Genomic DNA, 9,956 nt, shown 5'->3' with positions numbered 1-9,956 from the left:
CATGACAGAAAAGCGCATTGGAAAGGCAAGTCTTGGGAATAGAAAAGTGCATTGGAAAGGTAAAGAAAAACGCATTGGAAAGGCAAGTCTTGGGAACAGACAAACGCATTAGAAAAGTAAACGTTTTAGGAACAAAATACAAATAATTAATTGTTACATATTTACATTTACAATGGAAATAAATGAATAAACGCATTGTAACAAAAGACAAAAAGTATTAAATGCACAATAAAATTAAAATTAACAAAAATCATTAATATTAATTAATTAATAAAAATAATAAATGGAGGCTGACACCGACGTTTTTGGGCAGGAATGAAGGCTCTTGACATTGCCAAACGTAAGCACGGATGCGTCCACGTCAGCATCGTGAGCAAAGAAAATGAAACTTTCTCCTACAAAGAAAACGAAGAATGGTGAAGAATGTTCAAGAACACCAAAAAGGTCAACATGGTGCAGGAACAACAAAAAATTAAATCTTTTTCATTGCGAGAACTAACAAAACAAAATAAAGACAGAACAAAAGAAACACCAAATGCAAAGGAAGAACAATACTCAACCGCAGATATATAAGGCTGAGAAAAAAAATCAATATTTTGTAGCGTCATAACCCAAAAATCAAAGCTTTTTGGAGGAAAAAATCGTAGCTTTAGAAGTAACAATGAACATGCAGTGCAAAACAAAAAACAAAAAAAACACATACAAATGCAAATATATAGAGGTAAAAAAAGAAAACGTAGAAGAAGACGGAGAGGGAAAACGAAACACATCAAAACCACATCAAGAGGGATAGAGGCAAAAAACAAAGCTTTTTGAGATAAAGCAAGAAAATGAACTTGTGTTCATGGAGTTTGGAGATAAAAATAGAAGCTTTTTGAGATAAAAATGAAGTTTTAGAAGAAACAATGAACATGCAGTGAAAAAACAAAAAACCGGAAAAAAAACGCATACAAAATCGAAGCTTTTTGGAAAAATGAAATACATCACAAACCTGCCCTCCAAATGTCGGAGACTATTTGTTTTCTCCGTTGTTGCTGTTGGTCACAAAGATACCCAATGCTACAGATCTGAACCCAAAATGCGAGAAAACCAAGAAAAAACAACATTGGAGAAGGCTCAGGAACACAAAAAAATTTAAGCTTTGACAGAGAAAGCAAGCACACGAACATGTATTTATGGAGTTTGAAGATAAAAATCAAAGCTTTTGTTTTGCAAAGAAAGAACAATACTCAACCACAATCAAATAAGACTGAGGAACACAAAAAACAAAAAAAAAGGGAGGGAAAAGTACTAAAAAAACAAAAAATGCTTCAATCATCAATCATACAAATCATACACAATATATGTAAAAAACATAGAAGATGGGAAGTGAAATGAAAACTTACTAAGGATTATTATGCGTATGCAACTATGGTGGAAAATAAAAATTAGAAAATGGAGAGAATAAATAGAAGAGAGAACAAAGAGATACTAATTAGAGTTAGAGAACTCACGGAAAATGGAAAAAAAGAATGAAAGAATGGTCGCTGCAAAAATGAAAATGCAAATATATCAGGAAACAAGAAATACAATAAATAAATAAAAAGGAAAAAACAATTAAATAATTAAAAAATAAAAAATATGAAGAAATGTGAAATAGAAGTACAGAAACAAAGTATATTGATAAATATAAATATAAAAAAGTGCATCAGTAAGTATATTAATTTCATTTATTAAAAACACGTCGTTTAATAAAACATTGTATAGGTAAAGCTCCGTGGGACCCACCTTAAAGGCCTAACCAGCCCATGTGATATGCCAGAGAATAAGGAAAATGAGCATACGTGTACTGATGAGTCCTCAATTGTTAAAAAAACGTGAAGTAGCAAATTTAGACACAAACTAAAGCTGGTCCATACGTCTTTTGTCAAAAAGATTATCTAAAGCAATAAAGGCACTGCTATTGCCAGCACTTGTCAATAATGCACCGAGTCGAGTAATCACCTTTTTTCTGGATCATTCATTTGTATCTACAGCATCATGATGTAAACTTTGAAAAAAACAAACAAACGATGTCTTAATGCAAAGTAAAAAATATCATTTGTTTACTTGATAATTTTTACCTTGATTACTTTTATTGCTCTATATAAGAGACACTAGCTTCTGTTGCATTTTGCTACCAACTCCGGCTTGTTCAGTCTTTCTTGGAACTTTGTTACTCTCACACATGTCTCGCTCCGTGCCTTTGGTTTCAACCATTTTTGTCTTGCTTCTGCTTCTGGTGGCCACTGGTAGGCCTTTCTTTCTTGACGCTAATTAATATCTACACTTTTGGGTTTCTTTTATTGTGATCTTAGTTAGTTAACAAGCTATTAGCTACTGTTCTTACACCTTAATTTCTTCACGTACTTGTGTGTAATATTTTATTTTTCTTGATCAATATTTCTTGTATGTAATATTTTAGTGTACGAGGTTTCCTAATTGTACCATCAAGTGTTTAATATATATATATATCCTGACGCTACCATGTTAAGGTTCAGTTAAATTGACTTCTCTCTTACATATAATTTTTAATTTCCAAGTTACAAAATCGTGTAGTGAAGACTTTTTTATGATAAAAAAATGTTGAATATTACAAATTTAAATGAGAAATCTTTTAAAAAAAAGTTAAGATGGGTAAAGTTTATTTTAATTTATATTAAAAATTTGTGCGATACCTAGCTTCTTCATTATTTTACTTTTATCTCTTTCTGATGATTTGTTAAAGAAAATCAAATTTGTGGTACATCAACTTGGTAGTGTCAAATTGTTAATAACTTGTGTTGGTTTATGACTTGAGCAGAGATGATGGGGCCAACAATGGTGGCAGAAGCAAGAACTTGTGAGTCTCAGAGCCACCGTTTCAAGGGGCCATGTTTGAGTGACACCAACTGTGGCTCTGTTTGCCGAACCGAACGTTTCACTGGAGGACACTGCCGTGGCTTCCGTCGCAGATGCTTCTGCACCAAACATTGTTAATTTTAAAAAATTAATTAAGAGTGCTTTGATAGAAGATGATAGATCTATCATCTTTCTACTCGTGTTGTTAATTAACCACTTTGTGTTTGAGAATAAGGGTTACCCATTCTACTATGGGTTTCTTTGTTTGCCTCTTATTTTATCTAGTTAGAGATCCTTTTATGAAACGAGTGATCAGTGTGAAGGAATTATGTTATCTGTGTTGTTAATTTAATATTATTCTAGTAAATTTTATTCCGTCGTGACTTTTTATATTCTGTTTTTGTTTGTTCGGCAGATAAAAGGATTTTATTATGCTACATCCTAATTAAGAATTTTATTTTTATTCAAATGTTAATACAATTTAATAACTTAAAAAATAAGTGTTACATTTTGTATTTTTATACTTTGTATAAGATATTTTAATTAATATTAATTTTTTTATTAGTTAAAAATTTTGATTGACTATTTAATAAATATATTTTTTAATAGTTTGTTAATAATTTTTTATATTTTTTAAAATGTTATTTTAAGTAATATTTTTTAAAAATATTACTTTTTAACTTTTTATTTTTAATATATTTATTTACTATTTTAATTATTTTTTAAATAAGTCATAATTTTATTATTTTGTATTTTTATCTATCTTAATAATTAATTTTATTGAATATTTATAATTTAATAAATTATTTTTTTAACGTTTCCAACTTTTATTTTATTAGTTTTTCTGAACATCAACAAATAACATTTTAACAAACCGTTCTTAAATGACAACTTCACTTAGATGCTCCAACAATAGTTGACTTATTTAATATATAGTGAAAGAGAGATAAAAGAAAAGAAATATAAATGTAATAAATAAGACGGAGAAAAACAGCTCATTTCTAAGAAGAGAAAAAAAAAAAGATATTGTACTGTTGTAGAACTTAAAACAGAAACAAAAAAAGAGAAATAACCAGCTCATTCTGAGAGAAATTGATAAAAGCTCATTCTAAAAGAAACTATGTTAATTATGTGTTTAAAATAACAAGGTATTAAAAGGTCATGTCACTTCACTATTATTGTCACACGAGAAGCGGAGATGGAATTAATAGCTCCGGCCTTGAGATTCGAGGCAACGACACTTACCGACACTCCGCATATACATGATTTCTTATATTTTTACTTGGATTTTTAGATAAATCTATATAATTTATCTTTTGTAATTCTTTATTCATTAACAGTTGATAATGTATTTTAAATTTTAACTAATTGGAGAAATTTATTGAAATTTTGTAATAATATACTTTATAAATAGAATAATTAAATAGGTCTTTATAAATAATTTTTTAAATAAGATTTATAAATCATTTAAAATTTCAAATTCTTTATAATGTTAGAGAAGATAATGATTATAAATGCAGAATAAAATAACAAAAAAGAATAAAGTCAATAAACACTCTTCTATCTATTTTTTTATTCATACAAATAAAAAAATACTAAAGATTTTTTATAAGGGATGATTTGCCATATTTGAAACCAATCCACCAAATCCTTTGTTCTGATTACTTCGAGATTATATCATCCTATCACATCAATGTCTGCCAACTTGTCTGCCAATGAGACGGATGAATTTGATTTCTTTAGGAGGTGTTTTGTTTGAATATTTTTTGTTTTCATTTTTATTTGAAAATAAAAAATAATGATGAAAATGTGTTTGATTAAATTTTTGAAAACATTTTCAGTAAAAATGAAAACAGGAAACAACCAGAAAATTAAAATAATAAAATTTCGTTTTTAGTGTTTTGGGTAAAATGAAAATTCAATAGTAAAAAATTTAATTTTAAGTAAATCTAAAAATACAAAAAGACAAGAAGTCAATATATTATAAATTTTCAGTGTTAAAACTAAATATGTTTTCAGAATTTTAATCTTTTGAAAATTAAAACAGTATTCAGAAAATGAAAATACAAACCAAAAACACAATGAATCACTAATTTATTATGGATGTAGTGCGTTTTTGTATTTTCAAAGTATTTTTACACAACTGTACCTTTCATATCTTTATGGTTTAATTAAATTTTTTTATATTTATAATATAAACTATTTTTAGATTATTATTTAATATTTATTTTTTTAGTTAAATATCTGAAAAAAATTTCAGTTTTATTTTACTATCTATCATTAATTGTCTTCCATTAGAGATAATGTGATAGACGAAATGTCACATCATCACGCTTTATCATAGATACCTCTTTGTTATGTTATCATCTTCAATGACGTGACAATGATGTGTCGGTGACAATGTAAGATGATGTAACACTTTATCTATCACGTCATCACTTAATAGAAGACTAACAACAAATAATAAATTGAAACATAATTTTTTTTTCATATAGTTATTTGGTAAAAAATAAATTTTTGGGTAATAATATAAAAATGACCTATTTTTCAGCTTTGAAAAATATATTTAAGCCAATTTAAAAAAAAATAGTTAGCAAATGATAAGAAGTAGTTTTATTAAAATAAATAATTTAATTTCAGATAAAATGATAAATAATAAATTTCATTATTTTATTGAAAATAAAAATAAAAATGATAATTGTATATTTAAGTCATGTTTAAAAGCAAATCTATAAGTCAATAAGAAAAAATCGTTTCTCAAACACTTTTATTTGATCAAATATTTGTAAATTTATCAACAAACTAAAAATTAATTAAAATAACTTGATGAATATATGTGTAATTTACTTTTATATAGACTTAAGAAATTTTATCTTATTTATTTTTTAAGATAATTTCTTATTCAAAATAAGAAATACATTAAATTAATAAGATATTTTTTATTGATAGGAATAAAAAAAATCCTACTTGAAATTTACAATAACCCGCTTATCAATTTATCATGTTTAATCAACTGAACTAGATTAATAAAATAGTATTAAAGGTGAAATTAAAAAGTTAAGATATACATATTTAATATTCTGACAAAACTAAAAAAGAGAATCTAACAAGATCTAATGGTGGGATATATATTTTGTGTCAGAGAATAGTGAAGGAAGAGTGAGAGAAGACATAACATGTTACATGTGTACATTGATCATAAATCGTAAAACACTAATTATATATGGTTTAAATAAGTTTTTCATGTCATATATTAAATAAGTTTTTCATATCTGAAAAATAGGTCGTTTTCATATTACTACTTAACATTCACTTTTTTTCAACTAAGTACCTAAAAAAAATTGTTTCAATTTACTACCTGATGTTAGTCCCCTTTCGTTAAATAATGACGTGACAAAGTGTAACGTCTCACGCCTTATCACTAACACCTCATTATCACATCACCACCTTCAATGATGTGGCATTGATATACCAGTGATTAGGCATGATGACATGACATTTCGTTTGTCATGCCATTACTTAATGGGAAGTGACTAACGATTCATAGTAAATTGAAACATAATTTTTCTAGGTAGTTATTTGAAAAAAAACAAATTTTTAGGTAGTAATCTAAGAGCGATCTATTTTTCAGATATGAAAAACATATTTAAGCTAATCTAAAAAAAATAGTTAATTAATGATAAGGAGGAGTCTTATTAAAATAAATAATTTAATTTCAGATAAAATGATAAATGATAAATTTTATTATTTTATGGAAGATAAAAAAAATGGCAAGAATTATTATTATATCAAATAGATTTGCCTTCAACCATCTTTTCCAGTCATTACACTATCAAATTCGCTCCTGTGCTCCCTAAGGACCAATGAAAATCATATTTGTTTAACTTTTCTGTAATCTTGAAAAAGATGGAAAAGGTTTTCCACCTCTTGAGAGCAAGCATGGCAAGAATCATTCCCACTGGTGCCAATTCTTAGTGTAAATCATGTAGGTTTTGATGATGTCAAAAAGAATTTGCTTGATAATGAGTGTCATCATAAAAAAGGGGGAGAATATGAATGTATGTATACATGATTTTGATGATGCCAAAGAAGAATCAAACAAGATTGCTTCAAAGGATATGCAATGCTTCAAGATTAATACAAGATTGCTTCAACAAACAAAGCTTTGTTTCAAGATTCACTAAAGATCAAGCCTTGCCTCAAAACAAAGTGTTTCCAAGACATCCAAGGCTCTGGGTAATGTTAAAAAGGGTTTTGAATTTGAATTTTGAACCTGTAATAGATTATCAGATATTTGTAATCGATTACTAGTAATGGAACGCTTGAAATTCAAATTCAAAAGTCATGACCCTTCAAAATATAAATGTGTAACCGATTACCAGAAACCTGTAATTGATTACCAATGAAGAAATTCAGAAAAAGCTTTTAGAAAAGACACGTCTCTTCAAACCATTTTGAAAAGGCACGAAGGGCCTATATATATGTGTGTGTCTGACGTCAAAAAGCAAGGGAGAGATATTCCAAGAGAACTTTATTGTCAAATGCTCTCTCAACAACTCTTGGACAAACACTTGCAAATCTATTAAGAGTTCATCCAGGAACTTCAACTATAATATGCTTCTCTTAAAGAGAGAATTCTTCTTCTTATTATTATTCAAAGAGATTGATTAAGGGAGCGAGTGTCTCTTAAGTTGTAAGGATTCTTGAATACAAGGGAAGGGTTGTCCCTGTGTGGTTCAGACTTTGTAAAAGAATTTTTACAAAGAAAGTGGAAAATCTCAAGTGGGTTACTTGAGGATTGGACGTAGGCACGGGAAGTGGCCGAATCAATATAAATCGAGTTTGCATTTCTCTCTTCCCTTATCTCATTTATTATTGCAATCAATTTTGTCTTGCATGTTTAAAGAACATTATTAAATTGATTGTTGCTTCTTCTTTTGCTTTCTGAGCCTATCATTTAGAAGGGGGTTAAAAGTTTGTTAGTGAAAATTAATTCATTCCTTCTTAAGATAATTGAGGCCATTTGTCTAACACTCAGCCTCTTAGCATTGGTTAAAATGCTTTCATTGGCAAGTTTCCAGAGGGAACTTCTAATCCTCTTCGGTCCACACCACTTGTGAATCAACTTGAACAATTTTATCTCAAGAGCATATTGAGAGTTACAAGCTAATGCATAGGTTGACTTGACTGAGAAAAATCTTTTCTTTGCCCATGCTTCCAAAGGAAATAGCTTTTCCTTTAGTTAACTTTAGGTATAGGAACTTATACCTTTCTCTCATCATGTGCCATGAGCAGCCATTGTCCAAGTACCAGCTCTAACCTTGACCTTTTCCTACCAAGGATATCTTCAATGGGAATAATATAAGATTTTGCTACCCAAAACTTTTTGGGTCCAACAACATTAGTACCCTTGGTCTGTCTAGGCATTTGTTTTTTCTTATGGATGCATCTGAACTTAGAATGTCTAGTCTTGCCACATAAGTCACATTTATGGATCAAACTGTGACTAAGAAGAAGATAATGCATCTTTCTCTAAGCCTAAGCCAAATTTATCATGAGGATGTAGAAGGTATTTTAAAAGTATAGTTAATGTGTTAAACTTCCCATAATCCTTGGTAAGATGAGCTACTTCCTTTCTTAGTTTTTCAACTATAAAGGGTTTGCCTATTGTACCAGAGTTACTGACTTAACTTAGACTCTCTTCTAGAGTCTTGCTTCTAAAGTTGCTGATGTGTCATCATTTTCTCATATTTCTTAACCCTTTTTGTCACCATTTTAATTACTGATTAACCTTAATTGTCAAATTAATTATGCAGTTTTATCATTTGGGCCTACTGGATTAATTTTGTGTTTTTAATTTAATTTCAGGAGAATTATAAGCAATTGGGCTTGAATCTGAAATTGGGCTTGGACTTGAAGAGAGAAGACTATTTTATTCTACCAAGTCTTATCTTATCTAGATTTTATCTCATCTAGATATTATTTCATCTAGATTCTATCTTATCATATCTAGATTTTATCTCATCTAGATATTATTTCATCTAGATCTTATCTTATCTTGTCTAGATTTTATTTCATCTAGATTTTATCTTATCTTATCTTATTTAGATTTTATTTTATTTATGAGCTTGGACTTAAAACAGATTTGTAAGCTTTGGGGCTGAGAACTATATAACAACACCAAGGTTCTAGTTTTAGACTCTTTTCGTTTTAGCCTTTTTCGTTTGGGAGAATAATTCTAGTTTTCTTCGTTTTCTACTACAATTTCGTTTTCTACTGATTAATAGAAGGCTAAGTCTCCAGCGCTGTTTTCTCTTGAGGATCAAACACAACTCTCTTTGAGGTTTTATTATTACTATTAAATTTTGATCAGTTTCTCCTCTTTACCAATTATTCTGTATTTGTTGCTATTAATCCATGCATGCTTAGTGCTTGATTAATTGTCTCTGCGCTTAATTTACGCTCATGCTTAATGATCAGTTTCGTTCATGATTAATTGGTGTATGTGTTGCTTAATCACATAATGAATGTCTTATGTTAAATTTCGCTTAGTAATTTAATTTAGGGTTGGATTAAGTGGTTGAACTGATTAAGGATAAACTCTCTTAACCTAGGATAAGAGACTTGCTTGTGAATTAAGGGGAAACAATGTGTTTTAATTCTGATATTTTCTAATTAAAATTTGCTCGCTGTTTAATTTACAAAAAAACAACCCCCCCCCCCCAATTCGTTACTGTTTTCTTACTATACGTTATGAACGTTTGGTTGATCATTGCTCGTTGAGAGATGACCTAGGATCACTTCCTAGATACTGCATTTTTAATGTTTATTTGATTTGGGTACGACCTCGATAAGTTGCCTTTGATTTCTTTAACTCGGTGTTTTTGCACCATCACTTCTTCACCATCTAATGAAGAACTAGATGACACATCGGATTTAAACCAAGTTTTTAACTCAAATTTTTTGTTTGTGTCTGTCATCAGGCAGATGTTAGGTTGTTCTTCATTTGAACTATTACTCTTCTCATCATCTAAGTCATCGTAGGTGGCCATCAGACTCTTCTTTTTCTTGCCACCAAAGTATTTTTTCTTTTTGAG

The 9,956-nt window shown here is 29.0% G+C and overlaps 1 protein-coding gene across 1 annotated transcript; it reads left to right on the top strand.

The window, feature by feature from the left end:
• Positions 1-2,154: 2,154 nt before the first annotated feature.
• On the top strand, positions 2,155-3,234 carry LOC547843 (protease inhibitor). The gene is made up of 2 exons (NM_001248058.2): positions 2,155-2,270; positions 2,822-3,234. Exons 1-2 carry the CDS (start codon positions 2,207-2,209, stop codon positions 2,995-2,997), a joined length of 240 nt encoding a protein of 79 aa, NP_001234987.2. The 5' UTR covers positions 2,155-2,206; the 3' UTR covers positions 2,998-3,234.
• Positions 3,235-9,956: the final 6,722 nt, after the last annotated feature.

Source organism: Glycine max, chromosome 16 (assembly GCF_000004515.6).
Source record: "Glycine max cultivar Williams 82 chromosome 16, Glycine_max_v4.0, whole genome shotgun sequence".
NCBI classification, from domain to species: Eukaryota; Viridiplantae; Streptophyta; class Magnoliopsida; order Fabales; family Fabaceae; genus Glycine; species Glycine max.
This window is presented reverse-complemented; position numbering and strand designations above follow the sequence as displayed.

Coding starts and splice junctions, on each gene's coding strand:
- LOC547843 (NM_001248058.2), top strand. CDS start 2,207: ATGTCTCGCTCCGTGCCTTTGGTTTCAACCATTTTTGTCTTGCTTCTG. Junction 2,271..2,821: donor TCTGCTTCTGGTGGCCACTG/GTAGGCCTTTCT, acceptor TGACTTGAGCAG/AGATGATGGGGCCAACAATG.